The 25201-nt window shown below is 37.2% G+C and overlaps 1 protein-coding gene across 4 annotated transcripts in view; it reads right to left on the bottom strand.

Annotated features, from left to right (window-relative positions):
• Positions 1-1388: 1388 nt before the first annotated feature.
• Positions 1389-25201, bottom strand: part of SYTL5 (synaptotagmin like 5) — an 82547-nt gene continuing 58734 nt past the window's right edge. For all 4 annotated transcript variants that reach the window (XM_082753563.1, XM_082753564.1, XM_082753565.1 and 1 more), the window contains 9 exons: positions 24410-24516; positions 20083-20175; positions 14786-14964; positions 13797-13899; positions 11520-11681; positions 8484-8592; positions 6765-6900; positions 4039-4247; positions 1389-3443 (listed from right to left, as the gene is read on the bottom strand). In XM_082753563.1, the coding sequence (XP_082609689.1) occupies positions 3301-3443; positions 4039-4247; positions 6765-6900; positions 8484-8592; positions 11520-11681; positions 13797-13899; positions 14786-14964; positions 20083-20175; positions 24410-24516 (1241 nt within the window). In that variant the 3' untranslated portion in view covers positions 1389-3300. The remainder of the gene's footprint in view (positions 3444-4038; positions 4248-6764; positions 6901-8483; positions 8593-11519; positions 11682-13796; positions 13900-14785; positions 14965-20082; positions 20176-24409; positions 24517-25201) is intronic.

Genomic DNA, 25201 nt, shown 5'->3' with positions numbered 1-25201 from the left:
ATCTCATGCTTTTTCCAAACCATAAATCATTTTTGCAAAGGAAGAGAACAAGGATATAAGAGAGATAATTAAATGTGACATTTTCCACAAATCAAACGCTTCCCGTCGATAACATCACAGAATAGCAAAACCTTCCAAACTGCTCTGGTGTTTACACCAATGATCGTCATCTCTCTGAGGCTCATTTGAGGCAGAGCATGATATGCATTGCATGTTAACATAATGTAGAATTGTCACTGCCAACCTAAGAGGTAATTTCACTGTACATACTCCAAATCCTATCAACGCAAACAGCACTGCCTTGGCTGAAATAAATATCCACTTGAAAATGTTCCCCTCATATGCTGAACTGCAGGTGATGCCTAGAATCTATTCATAGCCTGGTCTATGCTTTGAGATGCAGGCCGAAATAGAAATTTTGGCTCTTCCAAAAGCCCATGAATGAGCCATGTGACGCCTTCCAGGTGAGTACATTCATTGTAAACTCTAACACAGGACCTAAAAATGGGAGTAAATTGGGCAGAAGCTAAAGGTAAAGCATGGACTACTTCCTTTTAAGCAAGACTAGATTTAACTACAATGCTAATGCTTAGAAGGTTAGAAAATACCCATCAAAAATTAGATAAATGCTTATGCACCATTTTAAGTAAGAGGTTTAGTTCAGTTCCAAACTATTTTAAGGTTTTCAATCTGGTGGAAGAACGGTTTTCACTGTGGGGTCCAACACAGAAGATTTTTTGTTACCATTTTCCCAGTTTCAACATCAAAATGAAACAAAAACAACTCATCAGATTTCCTGCTGTTCCTCTATAAGCCTAGCTGGAATTTTACCCTGAAGAATCATTTCCTTTAGATTTAACAAGCTTTATCTTTTTAAATCAACTTATGGCAAGTGAAAAATCCAGCATGTGGCTCCACATCAACATATTATTACTCCCCAAATAAATTCTGGTTTGTGGTGCAAACAAGCAAGACAACTCAGGCTCTGACTCTGTAAACAGAGACAGAGTTTAGGTGCCAGAAGTTAGGTTTGGTTTCACTTTGTGGATGCTGATAGAAAAAGTCTATTTAAAGAAACTTTATTTTATCATAATAAAGGTCATAAAACATGATTGATATTTGTGCTCTACTTCATCAGCTCACAGCATCTGTGGCATAGGATGAAAAGTAGGCTAAAACTAAAGTAAGCTTGCTTTGTTGCCCAATATGACCAGGATTTCAGATGAAAATTAAGAACAGATGAAGAAGGAAAATGAAATCAACTGGAACAACTATTGACATTTGATTCCCTACTTGAGATTCTTTATGGAAACTCCAAAGATGACTTGGCAGTTTCTAAAAACTGGGGGTATCAAACTGGGCAAAAGCATTATCTCCAATGGCATAATTTTAACCAAAAAAAAAAAATTAAAACCAATCTGTTTTTATTAAAGCTAAGATTCTATTTTTAACAAAAATAAATAAACCTAATGTATCTAATAATAACGGGATTTTTAAAGACTGCTTGCAAACTTCCCCACAGTTTCAAGCCACTCAAACCAAAAATAGTGTATTTTGGGGAGAGGAGGGAAAGAGGGGAGCAGTGGGAAGGAATGGATATTAAATGTTAACATTTTGGATTCAGCTCTAAGCACATTTACTGACTATACACTAGAACAGTAATGGATGAAAAAATCTTAACCTACACTTAGTTAGTTATCATTTCTCCATATGTTGTTGTTCCATCTAGAATTCCTGTGATTTCTACATTGTGAAGAACAGCATTTCTATCTCTCAAACAAGTAAGATTTTATGGCCTTGATTCTTCACAGAAATCTTTAAACACTGGTGTTTTGATGTACAGGGAATGAAACATCCTCTGAAAGCTTTTTTTTTTTTTTTATCAGTATTTTATGTAAGGATTATGTTTACAAATATTCAAATTTGTTTCCATGGTACTAATACCATATTACCTCCAAAAGAGAAACATGTGTAGAAAAATAAGGGATAAGTGTAGCTATAGATTAATTTACCCATTCAAATAGGAAGCTATGTTCCAATTCTGAAAGATTCAGAGGACTTTTCATTCAGTTTACCAGTCTTCCTTTGTTTCATACCCTGAGCAATTATGTGTGATGCAGTTATATTTTTATCCAAACTTGTGCTGTCCTTGAAAGAGATTATAATCCTCTCTTATTACGGTACTACTGCTGTTTAAATGCTGCAGTACCCATGATTATACAAAACAGCATGTTCTTCAGAAGTGACCTGACTAAGTCTGCAGAGGATGACAGATCTAAGCAGATACAAAGATCACTTTATGAAACCAAAGAGCAAAATTACTCTTGAACACTTGTTGTGGTTAATAAGGTTAGAATTGGCCAAAACCTACAGGATCCCAGCCCCTTCAGAGAAAACTCCACTTTTTTTTTTTTTTTTTTATGCCCCAAACCAGTATGTGTCTCATCTCAGCAACTCATCAGGTGCGACAGGCATGTGAACATACTCCCTCTGTTCAACGACATTGGAAGATCTTGGCTAGAGCTGTCAACTGAATGAAAAGCATGGTAATACCACATAGTTGTAGAAATTTTATAGGGATTTGTTATCATTTATTTTCATTAGAGGCTCTTTAATCACATTGAACCAAACCTGCCTTATGTACAGTGCACTGAAATAACCCAGAGAATGCTGCAACATTGGCACTTTATACCCCTTCATCTGCTGACTATTTCTAGTGTGCAATGATGAGTGCATTGGCTTTCCTTAGAGGGCTGCTTGGTTCCAAGCCTGCCTTCCTGCACACTGCATAGCCCAAAAAGCAAACATGAAAAAAAAAATGTTTGTTATCCTTCAGAACATTATGGCTTCTCATTTTGCAAATAACAAAGCACAGACTCATTCTGAATCTGCTTGTACTGTATCACTACTGTCTTCTAGGCCATCTTTGACCCAGGAGGAGATATGTAAAGCAAACTTTACTTACTAAATGACTACATAGACAGTTGCTAGCTCTATGTCCCCCACCAGCAGAGGTGTTCATCATCTGTACACCAGTAACCAGAAGGGACAGAGAAAGCCAGCCTGATCTCTGTACAAGGTCAAATACTCATGAGCTTCAGGAGAAGCATAATCTGTCCAAGAAGCCTGGGTTAAAAACATGTGCATGAAAGTGTAGAATGCATTAAAATTTCACTTGGAGCCTTAATATCCAAGGCAAAGAGTACAACCCTTCACCACTTTCCAGTAGGCAAAGTGTGAGGGGCTGAACACCACTGAAATCAGGAGTACCTGTGGTACCCCTCAGTAGTTGAGAGTCTTTCAGAGTCTACGTTTTCCCATGCTGGATCTCAACATTAATATCCCCTCCACAGATGCTCCAGGACTGTCAATCATCTTTTGCCAGAGGTGCTGCTCTTCTCCTTGAGAGTCCATCCAGTCAACCTCCTTGCCATTACTTACACCTGGCAATTGCAAAACACAAACCGTTTTGGCATATTAGCAAGCAGTTACTTAATATTGCTCATTCACTCCAACAGTCTATAGAAAGATGGCAAGCACTTTACATGACTGCCTATATACAGATTTGCTCCCACTGCGTACCAGTTATTCAATTCCTTTGTGGTACATGGATAGATGCACATAAACCTCCCCAGTCTGCACCGCAGGCAACCTTCTCCTAACTGAGGATTCACATCTCTTCCAGATCATACCACTGTCAGCAGAAAGGCTGCTGCTGGTTAAAAGTAGTTTCTTCCTCCTCATCAGGATTCCGAGAAATGCTTCCAAGCTATTCCTGGTTCTTCTAGGCTGCTCAGAAGTGCAATTGGGCACCACATTTTTGTGTCTCACTCAATGAAGGAAAGAACTAAATCTCTATAGAAGATAGAGATGACATGTTGCCTTCTCTCCCTTTCCAGTTTCTCCAAATTGGCATATACTATCCACACATTCAATAACGTTTCTATCCCTCATGTACATGAATCACTTGGGGTGGGAAAAGAAGAGCAGGATAAGAGCAAAACAAGCAAAGCAATCACCTGTTAGATGGGACCTTACCACTTCCAGTGCTCAAACGGACACCTCCCAGAAAAATATTACTGGATAGTGACTCCTTGTCCCACACAGTTAACTCTAGGCAGACATTATGTATATCCCGGGAATTCAAGCCACTGAAAGCAAATGTATGATTCCACCGGGGGTTCACATTCTTTTTTATTATGGGAGTTTTGTGTTTTGTAGCTTTGCTGTCATCTGGGAGCAGGTATCTGGAACATATAGAAAAGGAAAGTTGAATATGTCAATAGGATGTCAGATAATATCAACGAAGAATAATAATCGTGATGAGATCTCAAATAAGATCAAGAGGCCATTTCCCACTGTAATTAAATTAAGCGTATACCGGAAGTGCATATGCATTTGTGCTCCGTTTGTTACAATGTCAGTTATCAGAAAATGAAATTATGTCTCCTTGTCCCATACCTTTCATTTTTTATAAAAATACTTTTTATTTCAGTGAGACTAAATACAGACAGAATCATAAAAATGTTAGCCAGAAGGAATCTCTAGAGTCACCTTGTCCAGCTTTCCTCTCAAAGCTGGTCCTCCAGAAAGGAAAAAAAAAAAAAGATCAATAAAGAAGGAACTTCAGAAGTTTAGCACCAGTACTTTGAATTGCTTGTCACCCTACTGAGAGCAGAAACACTAATACCATAAAGTCTGACATGCTTTTTCACATTTGATTTTTTAGTGAAGAATTCCCTTAGTGAAACTAAGCAAAAATAATACTCTGGTTTCAAAATCAGAGTTCAGTACAATTTTTCACAGTCTGTACCTTCATGTTTTTCAGCAATGTTAATAAAGTAACTATGGAGTTGCACATGAATATTAAAGGGTCAGGCATACAAACAAATTATATCAGTAGACCTCAATCAGGCTTCCTGTCCAGGCTTTTACTTGAGAAAAAACATGAGCTATTTCACTGCAGCAGGCTATTAAATTACTTTAATTTAGTCTCAAACTAGCTGTGTGGATCAGACTACTGCTGTACCTCTATGGGTTCATGGCAACGTTGTTATGCATTTAGCCATGACACGACAGACAACCAATCAATAGTCCCAGGAAAACAGACGCCTGTTTCACCACACTGAATAATCCATGTCAGCAAGAGCAGATGCCACTAACTAAAAATACTCCACAGAATTATTGGCCACACGTTGCTACTGCTAACATAAAAAGGCTTTGAAAACATTTTCTCCATGAAACCTGTTGCAAGATCCAAGTGGAAAAAAGCCACAGCGAGATCAGACACACTATTTTTCAATAAAAGGAAATGCCCTCACATGTAACAGAAAAGAGATGGCATAGGAGAACAAATCCATAGTAAGAATAGCTCAAACTTTTTCTATATGATGTGTATGAGCTTAGTGAGTGTTCGAAGCACACTAAAAATTAAGACAAAGTCTCAACTTTGCTTAGGAGTCAAGGGCAGGATTTCTTGTATGGTCACTATTTAGTAAACGATACTCAAACCATTACTGATAAACTGGAGAATATCTAAAAATCAGCAATTTTGAAAAACAGCATTGAGAGCAAAAACTGGCAAAGAAAAATGTTTTAAACTCATTATTTTCTTAATTTATGAAAAATCCAATATGATGAGGTATGCAGGAATATGCTCATTTTATTCAAATTGCAAGTATGTCCTACATGTAGCATTTTCAATAGTCTGGATTTTGACTGTCCAACAGAAATGCTGCTTATTGAATAAAAAGATGCAAATATATATTTAATTTTATATATATATATATGTATATACTTGCATATAGGCATACAAGTGACACAGACCCTACATTTTTCAGAATGATGCATCTTTAAAATCAAACCTCAAAGCCATTAGAGCAGAGTTTTTAAATGTCTTCTGTCAAAGAATATTAAATGTTAACAATGAGACACAATTAGAGTTAAGACACTGTTTGAAGTCAGTGATAGACTTTCTGGGAACCCTTAGGACTTAAACGTGCTCCTTGAAAATGTACCGCATGACAAAGATCTTACCCAATTAAACACTAAAAAATATATACTTATGGTAAAAGAGAGAAAAATCTTCTCATTTAGCATTCTTTTATACTCGACTGAGAACAGAATTTCCTCACACACATCATGAGTTTTCTCTTTCTGCATGTTTCAGTTGACATCCACTAGAAAGAACCTCAGCGTGATGGAGCAGCCATCAAGCTATTTGCAGTTTTATGAGAAATCCAAACAGACTTGTCTCTTCCTGAAAACAAGGTTACTTCTCCTAGTCAATATATATATATATATATACACACATATAGTTTCAATTTGCTGGAAATGTAAATGTCACTGTCGGTACAGGTGTCATCTCCAACGTGTGAACCCCAGTTTACATCTTCTTGCCTTCAGGAATCACCAATGTTCACCTACCTTTCTCTGGCAACTCAGGGAAAGTGTTTTGTTTATATTCTATAACAGTGTGCACCTTAGCACACTGAACACATATGTTTGAATGGAGTCAGTGATACAGATTACATACTCTTTCTTGACTGAGTCCAGACATGCTGGTATTTAACCACTAGGACAACTCATACCTCTCTGCCCATAGCCAACAGCATCCTTCGCCATACCATTTCAAAGTGCCCGTTGCTTTTCAGTAATGACATCCCCCCCACAGACACATATACAGACATATTGAATAAAATAGGATCAGTCAAAATGCTCTTCAAGTACAGCCATTAAAATGCAGAGGAAAAAAAAACACTGACCCTTTCACAAAAGTGTCTGATGTGCCTCCTGATTTCACCGCTGTTAAATTCTTAGCTTCTTTGATGAGGACTTCTAATATACCCCCAGATGGCAGATGAGTCTCTCCCTTTTTTCCTTTTTTAAAGCTCTTCTTTCCTACATATACAACAGAGTTGCAACATCATTATCATAATCAGAAACTATACACTGAAAAACTGATTTGGACATCTAAGTTCTCTTGGCTGGATTATTTCACTCATTTCCTTCAGTGGGATTAAAACATTTCTTATGAGCAGATCCTGATTGTCAAGGGTATAGAAACTGAAAAGGCAAGGGCAGAAAATCACTCCATATTTGATAAAGAACTTGACTGTATAACCAGATATCCCTTGCTGCAAACAACTGGATATCCTAACTGAAGTCCTTTCTGAGTGTAATCATTGGTGTGTTACTATGCTGAACAGAAAGAACTGCACATCCTGTAAGCCCCGATCTCTTTTCAGAATCTAATTCCATCTCTGATGCTAAAGCAGTCCGACACCACAAGCAAGGTATGTAACATCTGTCCCAAAATTTAAAATGCAGAAATATACTGTGTATCTTCCTTTTGTAAGGACAAACTGCTCCTCTCCTCATACTCCATGGCAAAGGACATGGTGCTGCATTTGAACAGCTACATGAGGACACATGTACTTGTTGATGCTGTGGATTCTAAAGGAGGTATAATCATGGATCATGCACGCTGTTTGGGACTGGAAACATCAGAAGAAAAAAAGGATGAAGAGTGATATTAAAGTGATACTAATTAAAAAAATGCAGTGTATGTCCATACTTTTCAGGCAGCAATTAGCTTTCAAGAGATAAAACCTTGGGATTATTTCAAGCAGAGGGAATATCATTTGTCAAGAAAAGAAAAAAGAAAGAAAAAAAAAATTTAAAAAGTATCTTTTATACCTATCTAATCCTAATGCTAAATAGCAATATTGTCACTAAGAAAGAACTCTTCTTGGACTACCTGTACCTGGTACATCTCAGGTGCTATCCAGTGACTGATTTCTCTTTAGATGATTGCTGTTCCTCATGCTACTACAATGCAAGGAGTAAGTAACTGTATTATCCATTGCTCACTACTAATGAAAATAATGGCTTGCCCTAAACAATTCAAATAACATTTTACAGGATTGAATTAGAAGTGTAATACAGCAAAACTGAACAGAAGTTAAAGAAGCATGAAAAAGACTTAAAATGAGGAGATAGGTAAAGTTATAGACAATTAAGCAAGAGGAACTAAGGGAAGTCTGTTACTTTGATCAGCTATACACTGTATGTAGCCAGCTGAACAAAGAACACACAGACTACAATTTAGAAGATTTATTTGTATGTGGCTGTAGTGTTAGGTCAGAGGTTGGACTCGATGATCTTGAGGTCTCTTCCAACCTAGAAATTCTGTGATTTTGTGATATTAACTAACGTCTGAGCATTTTTTAATTAGGTCAAATCGATGCACCAATACTTAACTATGGCACACTCCTCTTTCCCTTCCCTCTCCTTAGGTCCAATGTAACAGAAGAGGATAGAGGAAGAGAAACATACTCATGACTCAAAAGTTACACAGATAAAGACAACTAATATATTTAAGTCTAATTTCAATCTTCTCTAATTCCATTACTTCACACTAGTTGAGAATTTTTAATACCCAGGGGGATGGTATCATAAATTGCCATTAATGTTTGCTTTACCTTGAAACTGTCCTAGAGGAAGCATTAGGTTTCTGTCTGGGGGAATGTAACGTAAAACAACTGTCAGCTCTCCTTTATACTGAAGTCCAACATCTGTTGCAACCTCCACCTGAAAGGAAAAAAAAATAATGAAAAAAAACATAAATCCAGCTAAGGTTAATCATTCACTTTCTCCATTTGATATTTTATTGTACCTATACTGTTTGAAATGTTTCTTAAATATATCAAGATTTATCTTCCTGCTTTCACATAATTTAACATTTCAGATTGAATACAATCGCATTTTAGAAAACTTTATGAATCAGAGAGTTCAAGCTCTCAGAAGAACAAAGCTACACGGCATTAGACACAGTGCAGAGAACAAAAGCAGGAAGGAGAGACTAGCATGAGTGAGTGACGCAAATAAACAAAGAACTTGAACTTATTTCTGAAGAAATAAACTGTAGCTAATTTAAGCTGACATTCTGATGGCCTTATTTACCCCAACTGGGTTTTAAATCCATAATTGGTTTCATTTATTTTAGAAGTGTCACTCTTGAAATAGAGATACGGGGAACTATGACAGCAGAAGAGCAGAGTCCAGCTCTGAAACAGAAAACTAAAAACTAAGGTTATTCTCAGTGTCCTTTTCCACCCAATAATATTTCAGGTTCCTTTTCTTTTGAAATGTTTGAATTTTGCCCAGAAACAACACACAATGGTCTTTAGAAGTAGCACGATGGCACCAGTGACTGATGCCAGTTGCTACAACACAGGACAAAATAAAAGCTGTAGCAAATGGCTGTGGAATAATTTTAACAACAAGAAATCATGATTTAAATCTTGCTAGTTAGGCAGTTCATTTAGGGCCTGAACTATGTAGGTTTAGCATCAAATTTCCCATAAAGTCAGCAAGGATTATTTTTTCTGTTTTACTGGTAGGCAAATGACAGCATAAGTTCTTACATCAGGAACAATTTGCCAACCTTCCCCTCTCCAAAGCCGCATATGCCGTGACTCTAGACTCTGCTCCCCTCTTTAACCACAGAACTATTTTCTGATTTAACCATACTCCTCTTGAAAACAGGCCACGCAGTGCTCATAGAAAAAAAATAGGTCTTAAGTCTCCAACACTTTCACTAAGGCAGCTAAATGATTCATGATAAAACAAAGCAATGTAGTAAAACACAGGGAATATTTCACTGCCATTCCTTTCTATATCATGCAATTCATATGGGAGAACAGCATGTAACTTGTTTGTATGCTAACCTGTACTTTTTTTTTTATTTATTTCAAAATGCAATAATTAATCTTTCAGAAACAGTATTATCTTTGCCAGACAACAATCTTAGCAGCATTTTAAGTTCAGAAACATAATTTGTAACAATGTAGGAAGCAGACAAGACTAATTTTGTGTTTGCTTTCTTTGGTAAAAAAGAAAAAGTTTAAAAGTCCTTTTAACAGCTTTGGAAATAACCAGACAAGACCTTCCAGTTGGAATGGCTAAAATGCTTAACACATCATTACTATTTTTCCTGAGCAGGACTGTCTCAGGACTTTTTTTTTTTTTCTTGTTAGATTAAAAGAAACCACCCATAGAAAGCCCCCGGAGACTGAACGGAGAAGACAAAGAGATTACTGCATGAAAAGACACTCAATTTCAGACCAATGTTGCATACAAAATGTAAGCGAAACAAATACAAGATACATCGACCATGGTAGAATACTTGGTACTAAATAAGAGCAACATCTAACACCAGCCAAGGACATAACAGAGACGCAGCAGACATTTAGTCTACCCCAAGCATAGACCCAACAAAAGCAAACTACATGATGCAAGTTGGGTGAAAGTTCTCCAAGTTATCCAAGAAGGATAGTATAACCCTCGCCCAGACACAGCACTGACTGGAGTTTTTTTGTCTTCATTAGCCACCTTCTCTTCCTGGTATCCCATCCCCCTTTTGGGCTACGAAGGAAAAGCTGATGGTCACTCTCATTAATAAAGCTAAACGAGGAAACTAGGAATGATCTTCCATGCCAGTTTTAAAGCAGGAGGTGTCCGAATGTTAAAAGGAGGCCAGTTTCCTTATGTATTTTCTGGCTAATTATTTACTGAGGTATAAATTTGTGATGGCTTAGCACCAAAAAGGGCTATACCAGGAAATTATAAAGCAATCAGACTCATCTGACATTTGAGGATAAGACACAAATCAAACAGTCCCTCCTAAACCCTAAATATAATATTTCTTTAAATATAATGAACACAGAACAAAGGAGTCATCTGAGTCTATCTCCACGTCATCTGCAGTACAATCTTCAATTTTTCTACAACAAGAAAAATAAACTTTCTGAAATAGCAATTTAAGCCCCTGAAATTCCTAGGGATTCCAGCTGCTGCAGAAGCAAACAACTGAGAAGCCTTTAATTCTCGAGCTTACAACAGCTCTTTGAATCTCTTCCAAAAATAAACACCTTTGCCAAAGCAGGGGGTGCCTTAAAGATGGAAGTCATCCTATCCTTAGCTAAGTACAGTGAAAGTCCTATTTCATAAACCAACTGATTTGCCTGATGAGAAGCCTCATCTTACACCTTCCTAGTCACGGTGAATAAGAGCTTAATAAGTCATTTTGTTACCGCTGAAAAGTGTGAAGCACATTGAACTGAAACAAAAAAGGTCTTTTGCTTTACTGAACTGTTCAGGGTTGGATAGGGGGGGGTGGCAAAGAAGCTCCTTGGTTCATCTGCTATTTTCTGGAAGAAAAAAATAAATCAATTTCTTTACAAGTTCATTTTTCCTCTGCAGTTTGTTGCAAGACAAACTTATATATTATTTAAAGTGCTGGGTTTTGTTTGTATAAGTGGCCAACCAGATAAAAAGTTTTCATGAAGACTTCAGGAACGGTGGGTTTTGATTGAATAAAACACAAAGATACTATTTTTATTGCCACATTTGACAATCACAGAGTCACCATTTTACAAACGTGTTCCAAAGGAAAAATAACTAAGCCTTGCTAAATTTGCTTCTCAGCAGTTTCATTGGCCCCTGGAAATCCTTACCTTGGGCTGGAGCACAAACCACTCATCGCCCTGATTTTCAAAGTTCCAGGAATCGAATGGAATTTCCACTTCTCCAAGAAAGCTGTTGCGTCCAAATCTGTCATAGTGCCAGACAGAAAGCTGCAGGGTCCTGGTTTCTAGCTGCGTATGACTGATGACATACTACCAACAGAAAAACAGAAAAAAGAACCCTCAGAATAAGCACAAATAATAGTTTCCATGGAGCCTTTTACAGCAATAGCTGAATTTCATGAAGCCCACAGCAGTTAATAAATGGAGCATGAAAGAGAGATTTGTTTTCATTGCAAATAAGCTGTCTATAGCTAGAAATCTCACAGGGAACTGTTAAACCTCTTTTTTTTTTTTTTTTTTTTTTTTTTTTTCTGTATTACTTACTGGGTATTTATGGCTATAAAGTAAATAATTATGATTAAAACAATCATCCTGTTAATTCCATATAGCTTATGTAAAAGAAGTAGATCAACACCAAAGTTTATTTTGTAAGAAGCCCCACTGGATCTTTCATCCCTAAAGAGAGGTTGCTGTACACTGTTTTCTTTTCCTATTCAGTTTTATCTTTGTAACTTGTGAAAAATTATTCTGAAAACAAGTAAAACCATATCTGCAAAGCATTCACCAAAATGTCTCAGTAGCACCTTTCATGCAGCTTGGTTGAAAGCTATTAAAAACTCCTCTGAGGTAGCAACATATTCTAGCAAATATATAGAAAATTATAAACATCTGGAATTCTTGCTCTGCTTTCAGGGAAAGACCTACTAATTCCATGAAATTCACCCTTCTTCTAGTGTTAATTGAGGAGATCCAGATGTCTTCTTTTCTGTTTGTTCTCAGGAACAATGTCTGGACATAGACGTGTTCTCCAGAAGCTGAAACATTCAAGTCAGTTGGCTAGCCACACAAGTAGGCTATTAATGCATAGATATGTCTGTAATGCTCATATCTTAGATGCCAACTGTGAGAGCTGCACTATTCAGCAATACTAGAATACAAGCCAAAGATGGAAGATATAGATGTATTTTTTTCTTCTCTCTTTTTTTTTTTTTTAATGGCAATACCAGTTGCAGCAAATAGATCTAGCTCTCATTTACTTATCAACAATACAAGTAAGCCCTCTTTGACACAATCTGCATTTTAAGCAAGCTGCTAGGTCCTATTCCTGCAGTTCCCTACTAGCAAACACGTTCAGTGCTAACTACATTCCCTGCTAAAAAGAGTCTAACACCTTTTTTTTTTTTTTTTTTTTTTTTTTCTCCCCTCCAGTTCAGGCAAATCTTAACTTTACTAGAAACCATTTAAAAATGAGGCTGTGCAGGCTACTCTCCCTTGGAAAGCAGCCTGGCCAGACCAAGTACATGTATGTGTAAGTTTGCAAAATAGTTTTGTAGCCAGGTTAGGTCAAGTACACTGGCCAAGGAACATCTATTAGCATCTATTATATGAAACTTATTTACTTAATCACTGAATTTCCCTTCAGAGTCTTTCAGGATAATACAGGAAAGTTTCTGGCTTCATGACAGCTGGCTGGGATGACTCTTGTCGGTTGACAGCAAGCAGAATCACCAGGAGCCTGCGGTCCAGGTGCCAGGCAGTGAGCTGGGCATTCACACTCTACCATTCAGCCCTACACCACAAAGCCAAGCAGATAAATAAGCAGCTGGTGAGGAGCACAAAATCTTTCCAGCCTCTGTAGGCTGGACATGAGTATGAGAAAAGAATTGAAAGATCACAGGCACTTGGGCTCCACCAGTCAAGGCAGTAGTCTATCATTTTCTTTTGCAACATAAAATGCACTTCAATCAGCTTTTTAGGAACACAGTAAAATGCCAACAACAGCTTTGCTAGCTATCAAAGAGCTTTTACTGCTAAAGGTTATTTTCTCTTAGAACTCAGTTAGACAGGATTTTTTAAGCTAGTTCTACCTCAGTACAGTTGTAACTTAGGGCTTTCAAAATCTTTAAGGTACGTATAAGAACTCTGAGCTCAGGTTAGATGGGAACATCAACAGTTTTGGAAGAGATCCATGGAAAGTAATGTAAGTTTTACCTGTAGAGGGGAGAACCAAACAAAAACAATTCCTCAATGCTGAAAACCAGAAATTAAAACTCATAGGATTTATTCCTAGATGTTTTGCTTAAACACCTTCCCTTTGAGGCATCGCTTCCACAGTCTAATCCCCGTACTGGAGCACTTACAGAAAATGCCTGTGAGCACAAGTAGAACATTCATCACAGCCCATGAGAGAGACAGTGTTCTCACCTTCAGCGTTTCATTAAATTCCGGATTGGTGCTGTTACTTTTAATTTTGGTCTTACGTTTACTTTGGCGGGACTTATCAGGCAGGAGGTATGCTTTGACATATCTGCAGATCAAGTAGTATATTATTAGCAAGGAATAGAAATGACCAGTTTGAGCAAGGACGTGCCATTCCTGCATCAGTAAAATATATGAGGAAATTAATTTTTGCAGTCTAAACAACACACACATGTAACAGACTTTGTGAAACATGGAAAGGTATGGACTTTATCTAGAAACATTGCAATGTTGTTCTGATAGGCTCAGAGTAACAAAAGGGCTAAATTAATTTACAGAACTAATTTGCAGAAAGCTTTCCTAGCACTTCAGCTTTTGTAGTATATGATTACTGACTGATTACATCTGACAACACATACACTGAAAATACAGGAGAATTAAAAACTTTCTACCTTACATATAACAGGATTAGACATGATTAGAGATATAAATTATTAATTTCTAACTATGAAAGAGTTTACATTATATTCTGAAAACTAAGAATACTCGGAAATCTAAAAGACTCTCACAAAACACAGTCCTTGCAAAGTGAATCTATGGATTCACAGCATGAAAACCACAAAGTTATTACCCTCCCTCCCTCTTAAACACCATCATATACTTCAGTGTTGCTTCTAAAAGTAAGAAATCAATTCAGTCTCCCTATGCATTCATATTTTTTGTCCTTTTGCAGAGATTGCTAGCAAACAGGTTGATAATTTAAGTAATATTGTTTCCCCAGAATATGTCCATGTTGCCCTAAGGAATATATTAGAAATACATTTCCCACAGGGAATCCAAAACCAACCATCACCCAAACGCTGGCTTGTAGCAACTGGATATTATGAATTCCCAGGTTTCTATCACAACCCCAGGCTACATCACTGATGACTACAGAGAGCAATGTGTCAGACAACAGCCCTAGCGGGGCCTAAAAAGGAATTTTCTGTGCTTACGGATCAGTCCTTTGCTTTTTCTCATCTGCAACAGCCAGGTTTCTGCAACTTTTCACCAAGACGTTGAGGGCACCTGTTTTGTAGCTGTAGTTGATTTGGAGAAGGATTTCTCCACTGACCTTCACGTTACCATAGTCACCAGTTTCACTATATACGCTCAGCATGCTGTTTATGCTTGTCTGGAGGGAGAGAGAAAGGACTTAGAAGCTTAAACAATTTTTATTTCCCGAATCTGCTCTTTCATTCAGCCACAACCCTGCAATACTGTCTCCCTTGTTAGGACTTGCTATGAAAAGAGACATAGGATAGAAGAGAAATGCTACCTGAGTCTATTTGATGTAAAGGGAGTAGGAACTGCAACTAGCATAAATAGCATAAATGTCTGTCTAGACTGTTGATGTTTTTTACACACAGGACTCAAATCTATTTATAAACATGACTTAATCTAAATTACTGCCATTTAATTCATGCATGAGCTGAAGAGCAGTCAGGCTACATAAACTGTAAGCTCACATAAGTTCTAAGCAGATAAAAATGACCTCACTGCCTCCGCTGTCCACCTGATTTTTACTGAGTCTCATGAGATAACTGCTGACAGAACCATTAGAAAAAGTTATAAGGATGATTCCTGTAATGAAGATGATAAAAAACATGTTTGGTTAAAGTGACACCAATCTCCCATATAAGCAAACTGCCGATACCCATTGTTTACGCAATTTTCCTAAAGCCAGAAAAGGTTTAGCAAAAATCCCACAAAATTTTCCACTGTGGCATAATATATTGCAACCCAATCTCTTTTCACTGATACCCTATGTTATATTGTTATGTGGATATTCTCTTTCAAAAGATGACAATCAGGAAAGAACTAAATGTTTTTAAAGAAAATTGGAGCAATGTGCATACCACTGGAACCAAAGGCATTCCAGAAATCTGGTGTACATTTTGGTTGAGTCCTTGAGCAAGACTGTTCAAGAACATGCATAACCATATAAATCCTATCACACAGGAAGCTTGCAAGACAGACAGGCACAGTCTTGAACACAGAGGGATAAAAGAGAGAAACCTTCAAAGTTAAGCAGAGGATTGACGAGAACTCACAGTATCACCATCTGTTTCAGGCACATTTAAGTAAGTCCATTTTCTGTCAGAGGCTTCTGGGAAGTTCTTTAAAGAAGGCAGTGGAAAAGGTCAAGAGAAAAGAGCATTAGGTAGCTGTAATAGGAAAGAATAAGTGCAGTGAAAAAGCTTTACTGATACAGACAGGTAAATAAAGTTTGCATTGCAAAGCCATAGTGAGAGAAAAGGAAAAAGGCATGACCAAATCAGAGGAAATGCAAAGTGTTTTCTATATACATCAAGTATTGAAGGGCACTGAAGGGCACGTGGCTCAAAGTAATAAAATCGAATTGAAGTATCTGCTGTATCAAAAGAAAAAAAAATATTTTAGAACACCAACTCAGCAAATTTCAGCAAATTCGGGTTTGTATTAGATTGTATTTGGATGTCATCGATTTATGTCCCCATGAACTTAATTCTTTTTTAATCTCATTAAAAGGTGAGCATTCATATACTGCAGAGTTGGTCCCTTTGTAAAAAAAAAAAAAAAAAAAATGCAGTTTCTCTGTGGAGTTTGTAATGATATGTGAAAAAACACATATACATGTTTAAACATGTCACTCGGGGGGGAAAAAAAAGTACGGTAACAGAATGATGGGGAAAGCATTTACCACCTCTGCTCATTTGAGCAATTTCTGGCAGTCTAATGAATTCATGGGAAATTAACTACACATCTTGAGCTACCTCGTTCCCTAGCAGCTAGAGGGAGGAAGGAAGGACAGAGTTGAAAGGAAGGGCCACACAAAAAGAACTGGTCTGTGACAATGCAGATCTCCAACCATCTTGTCTAAAGGCTCAGCAGCAAAGAAAGCTGGAGTGATAAGCAGGCTTGTGTCAACATGGTGAACAGCAGGGGAGATTTAGAAACTAAACAAGCAATCATTCTTAAAAAATATATATAAAAAAAAATTAAAAATCCAAAAAAGTTAATTTTATACATAATGTAGAAATAATAAACAGCAAAAATTTCATAATTTTTGTATTTTTCTTTTTGTTTGTTTTTCTAATTTGGGCTAGCTTTCTTTATAATTTCTTTTAAACAACAACAACAACAAAGAAGAAGAAGAAATAAAGCTTGTCCTTTTATTACATTGTATGGTTGACTGAGATTCTGTGAACAAGACTGCAGGACAATTAGCAGCACACACTGACAAATGTGTCATATTTCTTCCTATTCTTAACACGCCTCAAGCTCAAGCTAAATTTCAGCCTTTACCATTTATGCACTCCCACCTCTAGCACAGATAAAATGGGTATCCTTGGGCACTGTTAGTGAACTCAAAGATCCCAGTATGTGCTACAAAATGTCAACATTATCCCTGTAACAGGAAAATAACAGTGCATGTGCCCACCTCAGAAAACTAACAAGGTTACACCAACATGGGGAGGGATAATAGTTATTCTTCTGAATCCAAGTATTCTTTTTCTTTATCTTTAGGTACATTGGTAGTAAAGGGGCAATGACCGGGAAAACAAACAAACAGTTCTAAACAAATAGATGACCTCTGATGCTAGAATTTATGCAAATGTAATTTCTGAATTGCATTCAGAAAACAAATCCACAAACAAAACAACATATATTCAGTAGAAATATTTGACATATTTGACTTCTTTCCCCACAGACTCTCTTCTGTGGCATTTACAATGGCCTTTACACATGCTAAATGCAATATCCTTGGGAAATCTACCTATTTTCCACTTTCATAATAAACAACCACTACATACATGTATGGAGGTTGCTGAGCCTCGCTTTAGCCCCTCACTAAGAATTACATTTGTTTTGCATCTCTTATCGGTGCAGTAAGACACTGGAAAAACTCAGATTTATTGACGTGATGGTCCTTGACAACAACACATTAATGTGTTTAGGAGAGGAATCAGTGAAGGATGCAGGGAAAATGCAATACAAAGTTCATGTATTAGCTTTGGGTAAACACAGGCAACAATACCCTAATGCTGAGATGCAATTCCTGTTCAGTGTCACTTTTCATTCCCATTTTTAGCTCACACGCAATACAGGCAGATTTAAGTTTCTTTACCCTCTTGAAATAACCTCAAATAACCTCAATAACCTCTAACCTCAAATGCTCACTGTTAGAATACCTATGCAGTACTTTAAATTATCGTATTTAATAAAAAAAGATGCAGTCAGAACCTACTTTTCAATAACAACATTACTTCAATGTGACATAATAACGTAGAGAAAATTCTCTACAACACAGAAGGCTCAAAGGCATACAACAAGCAGAGAAAAGGCCAAAATAAGAGAGAGAGGGAATAACTAGTAAAACACACTTAAAGAAAGTCACAAAGAACCTGTAAAACTGACCTGCTCCAGCAGGGAGCAGCAGCTTTGCCATTCAAAACTTCTCCATTAGCATAGGATGCAAGGACATGAACATTCATTTCAGGGTGAATACAAAGAAACAAGAGCATTGAGATCTGAGATTACCTCAAACCTACAGCAGAGGAAAAGCTGTGCTCTGCTTAAGAAAAAGGTCGAAGGGAAATCTACAGAAACAGACAAAACCCAATGCAGAGTACTACCTACAGCACGCAGATGGAAGGTTCTCTAAATGCCGTCCCTCAGTTAATGGGCTAAACTGAGAAAGCACTTAAGCACCTGCAACCCTCATATCAATTTTCAAAGGAACGAAAAATAATTCTGCCTACAGAATCAACGGGACCAGCAAGGACTGAAGACAGTGAGTCACAGTCAACCTCAGGGAAGTGGGTTATGTTAGACCAATACCAAAAAAGCTACATTTACTCAGGTCTGATTTGGTGTGAATTGCCACACATCCCTGTTGCATCTGTTTCTGCGAATTACAGAAATTAGAACGGAAAACAGTCTGGACGTGGTCAGATCTAAAATACCACAATGCTCTTCAATGGCAATTCTCTCAGCTCTTTCTCCTCCCCAGGTAAGCTGAGCTTGTGTTCAGCCAACACCATCTCTTTGGGATCGAGAATTGAAACGAGCATTCCCTGGGTGTTACCTGCATGGAAACTGATGCAGATACAGTCTAGAAAGGACAGCTCAATGATTAATGACATGGACCGTATTACCTCTTTCCTTTTAGTATAAAACTCCTCAGGTCTCTTCATCCTCCTGAACTCTCTCATCTTCTTCGTGTTTGTTGCAGCTTACTGGTACTCTGTGTGCTCACCAGAGCTATTCTTAGCACAAGGCATGAAGAACAGTGGCCAGAGAGGGCTCTGTGACTTTACTAAAGATACTATGAGTTGTTCACATCCTGCATGTCAGGCCCCAAAAATGTGCAACACAGCAGGTATTTATAAGCATGTTAAAGGCTATTTTTATCAATTATTTTCTTTCCCAGTGAATAACAGACTGTAAAAAGTGCTACAGAGGTCTTGTTATACCAATTTTGTTGCATCTCAAGCGCCTGTAACAACCTGAAAATGTAACCATCCTTTCAAGACCAACACTAAACTGCAACAGTTAGATAACCGTGAGACTCGAACAGATGATTTGCATTATATAGTTTGTGGGCATGACAAAAGGAAAAAAAAAAAAAAAAAGAAAAAAAAAGTATGGCAGAAAAAAAATACAATTATTTCAGGAAATAGAAAAGTTGTCACAAATCCAACCCCCCCCCCTTCCCCCCACAACATCTCATGGAGAATGGGAGAAGCTAGGCTGGGGGTGGACAGAAATGGCATGCATGCAAATGCACAAACAACTATTTGTGTCCCAAGAAACTTAACATTTAGAAAGTTAAATCAGATGGCAGATCACACCACAGCCTTGCTCTCTTCATTTCAAGTAAATTAAGATTAAGTGTTCCTCTGCAAAACTAAGTAGTCACATACTGCAGACATCTATGGTTTGCCTTCCCAAATACCAGCTTGGTAGTAACTTGAATGTGTAGAGAAATCTACAAATGAGTACATGACATGGTTCTTGCTTTCTATGTGCTCTGCAGAACAGCATCTTAGCTTTGAATGGCATTTAAAAATATAAGAGTCAGAAAAACTATCTAAAAGTTAAAGGATGTTTCTCAAGTGCAGAATAAAAAATGATCTGTTATAAATTGTTAAGAAAACTACTAAAATATAAAACAGAATGCTGCTAAGTGGTATGATGTTAAACTCCATTTTGGAAGAATAGTCTTACATGAGATGAAAAAGCATCTGTTTTCCACTCAGGAACTTACTCTTGATAATGCACTTGTCAGATGTCCATGTTTCCTTGAATAACGAGAGGCCACTATGTCATCAATATCTTCTTCTGTTTCATCTAGGTAATCCTATACGACAAAAAACAACAACAGGGAATTCAGTCATTGTGTTCTGCTCTATATTTAGTCAACCAAATTGGTTTTGTTTCATGTATTTTCTACTTCAGGAAGATGGTACATGATGCATTCAAGATTCTAAACTCTAGAGGGATTTTGATTTACATTTTCCACATCTTTGCACATAGCAGAAAGGGAAAAGAGGTCACCAGGATTTCAGGTTTCAATTGCCTAAGAACTGAAAAAAAATGTCACATGTTTCCTGACTTCTTCTATATATATAACTCTATGTCCAATAACTGTACTAATAAACAAAATCCACTTCCACACCTGCTAACAATCCCCTTCAAATTACCTTATTTTACTTAGTGCTATTAGCATTCAGGAATTTGGGTTTGGAAAGTTTAAGAGGGACGTAGTCAGCATTTTTCAAAACTTAACAAAAGGAACCAGTAAATTAAGCTCCGATACCAGTCAGGGGATCATTGATACCGGTTTACCTGAAGCCATTTGTAGTCAGAAGCTACCACCAATAGATGACTGATGTGGTTATAATCCAGGTTCCATGTTTTTATTGGGTTTATTTTTACAATCCAGTGATCCAGCTTTCTGATTATTGTCTACATTTATATCAGTCATGCTCTCACACACTAACAGACAAGCTCACAGTTAGTATTACACTTGTACCCCTCCATACTATCTTTGGTGACAGATGAACAGGCAAGGCTGAAAGTCTCAGGTTATTGTCAAACCACATAGAAAGAAACTTGTCCTGACATCATACAAACTGAATGTATTTGAAGTGCAAACAACAACAACAAAAAACCAACAGATGTGTATATTTTTTATAATTATTACTTTCATGTGCTATTTCAATAATAAAAACAGCAGAAAAATCAGTAACTGCACACCTTCATATATATGCTTGAATTTTAATAACACTGAATTCTAACACCTTTAGATTATATCCAGGGAAAAATATTTTCATTTCTCAAATGCAGCGATAAAGTAAAATCCAACATGAAACTTAAAGTTGAACTGACAGTCCTAATAGGATTGTTAACTTGAAGTTACATGAAAAAAATCAGACAGCTATCATCCTATTGAAAGTAGCTTGGAAGTTTCAGGTTTCCTGAAGCCTTGTGGCAGGTATTTTGAGGCCTGCTTTCAGTTTTAATTGAAATTGAATGTTCAAACCCCTTATATCTGCTGTGCAGCTATGAAGTCCCATGTGGTGACTTGCCTCACTATTGCTCACTCATTCTCTCCCTCCCTTAAACTAAGCAGAGATGTAGTGTATTTGAAGTAAGGGGTCTCGGACTTCTGTGCTAATCAGAAAACACAGAACAGAAAAGAAATGCTGCAGGAGAGTTGAACTGTCACATTTTTTGTAAAGATCTGCATAGTGTTCATTATTAGTATGCATAAAGCTAGCTGTTACTTCTCTTCTCCTTTCCTCTAGTGACTGTACTGAAATAAAAACAGCTGAAAGCGATGCAAAATTTTCTATTACTACTTTCCAATTGCATTTGTGCATATTTAATGTTGAGCAAGGGGAAATGAGGACAAGCCATCACTTTATTTGGGACCAAAATTCACATACTGAAGCAAAAAATCCTCTTAGCTTCATGTTTTTGCAATGAGCCTCCTCTGTCGGCCTCTTTCCTTTCTGCTCTGAATACGGCACCCCACAGAACAAAGAAAAATCATGGATACTTCACACTCTAATGAAAAAGTCCATGGAGATGCAGCAAACTATTCTGGGGAGACAGGTTGCCAAATCCTTCAAAAAATAAACAAATAAAACAAAAACAAAAATAAAACAAACAAAAGAACCACTTCACTTCTACTCTCCTCATTGATTTTGTTCCTGCCAATACATCAGGAAGAAGCAATTCTGGTAACACATCCCAAACTTTTTCCTTTACACTGTTGTATACGTATGTGTGGACTTAAAAATAAACAATGCTACAATTTGATTGCTGTATAATTAGATACAGGACAAAAAAAACCCTATGTTTCAGGTTTTGACACTCAAATACTGACAGTGCTTCACAAAGACAGCTAGCTGATCACCAATTTTTGTCTTCAACCACATATATAACATAAAGACAAATGGCTAATATTTAACATAAGCTCTTAAATCATTTTGCACTACCGTGATTATGCTTCTCAGGAGGTGTTACAGAACAGCAGCAACATAATTGGTTAGTGTTATTAGCTTATAAAAGCTTATTAAAGTTAGAGCTGGTAGGACATTAATCTCGAGGTCTCCAGCGGGGGGTTATAAAATGCACATTATCCAATTACTTCTAATACAGCAGCTGAGCATGTAATGAACACTACTTGGTCAGGAATTCGGCACACACCTTTCTAGATAAGGTGCTCACTCTTGAGCACAGCCCTATGTTTAACTGTCTCCCTGTACTCCTTGAAAAACACCTCCCACAGCATGCAGGTTTCTGAGCATTGTCCCTTTTCCCTACCAAGAGTAGTATCAGTTAGAGAAGGAAAATACCCATTCAGTCCTCCAGATCATTTCTCTGCAAATTTAAGGGGTTTTATTGATAAAACTGGGAGCAAAGAAGCTAAAAGGCTTTTCCAACCCTGTCAGCTGACAAATTCCAGCAATCTGCTTCTCCTATTGACATGTGGCACCTCCCACACCACTGCTGCCAACTCCCATCACCTGGGAGTAAGAGCCTAAAGGACTTCAGCCACATCCACCAGCCAGCCAGGAGGAAGGAAGGCATAACTTTTCCCAGACTGAATGAGCTGTCATTACTTTCATCAGACATCCTCATTTTTGTCTCTTATATCGAGCACCACAACAGCTAAACTCCAGCAGGAGTTCAACCTTCATCTCAAAACACAGTGAATGCCAGAAGGTAAGACAATGAAGGCAAACACTGAAGGAGTCCCATGCATCAAGCTACCCTAAAAAAAACCATGGTAACACTGGAGAAAAAAACTTCTTACCAAAGGAGGTGGAGAGCTGCTGAGATGCAATCTGAAATTGCACTTGGAGTCAGCAAAAAAAAAACAAAAAACAACACTGAATACAAGGAAGACAAAAATCAAACAACAGAAAACCACTCTGGACTCAGCATTTCTGGTGTCTGCTTCAGAAAAATCCCTAAGTGTTAACTATCACGCTCTGTACAACTATAGCAGGAAACCAATGTTAGATATTTAAAGTTTTTATTTTCTTATTGCATGCTTTTCTTCTTCCATCTTTCCCAACTTTTTAATAAAGAACACAACTTTTTTCTAAATTACAACCCCAAACATTTATTTTTGAAAGTTTATTTCAACATAAATCTGACACATAGGAATGGATTTTTTATTTCTTAGGTAATCAATCCAAAGAAAGCAATGCTGCAGGCAAATTCTCTGAGTGGTTACAAACCAAAAAATAGATGGGAATCCCAACACGTGTTTTCCAGCAACTTCCAAGTATCAAATTCTACAAGAAAGGGAGACAATCCCCATGGCCAATGCCCCCTTGAAAAGATCAGATAGGTAGGGAAGTACTATGAAAACAAACAAAACATTACTGTTGCAGCAGGTAATTTTTTTTTTTCTCTTCTCTTTCTTTTTTAGAAAAACACACACATTTGGAAACTTCAAAACAAACTATGAAGAAATACTTGAATTACTCCTTTTTTCTCCTCGTGCATATTTAACAAGCTGGTATTTTTTTTTATGGAATTGATGCACATCTGCTAATTGTGTATCCTGAATACATGCGTAATACGAGGGGGAAGTTGATCATCAGTTCAGGAAAGGCAGTTCATACAGAATACATAGAAAGAGGCATGAAAATGTATGGGAGAAAATGTTAAACAGGAAGAGATCAGCAACAGTGGTGGAAAAGAAGGATGGAGCTTTGTCTGCTAAAAAAAAAAAGGTGTGTGGGGGTAAAAACCAGAAACTGATGAAGATTAAAGCCTTGAAAGCATAGCATTTTTCAACATCAGAATTAAAATTTAGGGAAGTACGAATTAACGGAACTTTGTAGCATGTATAACCTAGTACCTGAAATTTCTTTTCCAGCCAGTTTTCATTCACTTGAAAACTCAAAAAACAGGAAATTAATAGCAAACTGTTACTCATTGAAATCATTCTACAGCCAACATACTAAAATTATGGTTTTTTAACTACTTGTAATAATATAGTGCTGGTTTTCTAAGTCTGAACAAACAGGATTTCTGCTAGATAAACATTCACATATTTATAAACTCACCAGGTCCTCATCTAAGGCACTAGGTACAGATTTGCTTCTTATGCTCAGGGTATCCTCTTTTCCTTCAGAAAAAGATTCACTCAAATCTATTTCAGATCGACTACGGTCTAGAAAAATAAAAATAATGAAAATGTCCATTATAATTTGTATTAAAATTCCTTCTATTTCATCTTGACACTCTTTTATAAGCGTTGTCTCAAATTTTCTTTTTAAGTAAAAAAATCAAAGCTGTATTTCTGCAAGTATCAGTCACAAACTCTATGACAACTGAACGTCAAGATGAAAAATGGAAAAATGTATTTTATGATGCTACTCGGCCTTCTGGCCAACACTTTTTACCCTGCACTGTTCTCTGATGTAATTGTCTCTTATGGACAACACTATAAATCAAACTTTTGACTTTGTCCATTAGACCTATTAGCTTGGAATATTGCAAAACCTGCAGTCCAAGCATTTGTAGTGATGATCGCATCTCACACCACCACCAAACTCCTTCCACCATCTCCTTCAGAATTAAGCAGCTAGAGATACAGCTGGACATAGCAAGTGCTTCTACCATCACTGGTGTTTGTTCCCTGTGCAGAAAAGGACAAAGTAATTAAGTCTCAAATCCCACACAAGTTTTTTCAGCCCTACAAATCTCTCATCCCATAGTTAATGGCGTAAGAGATTTTACATGTCTTGTAGAAATATTTCCTTAGTCTTCCCCATTAAAATCTTTTGTGGCACTGCTCAAGATATTGAGAATAAAAGTGAGGGAAAGGAATACTTTTAGATCCTATAGGTAGGAAT

Source organism: Aythya marila, assembly GCF_965140915.1.
Source record: "Aythya marila genome assembly, chromosome: 1".
In the NCBI taxonomy this organism is placed as follows: Eukaryota; Metazoa; Chordata; class Aves; order Anseriformes; family Anatidae; genus Aythya; species Aythya marila.
Note: the sequence above shows the minus strand (reverse complement) of the source record. Positions and strands in the feature narration are given on the sequence as shown.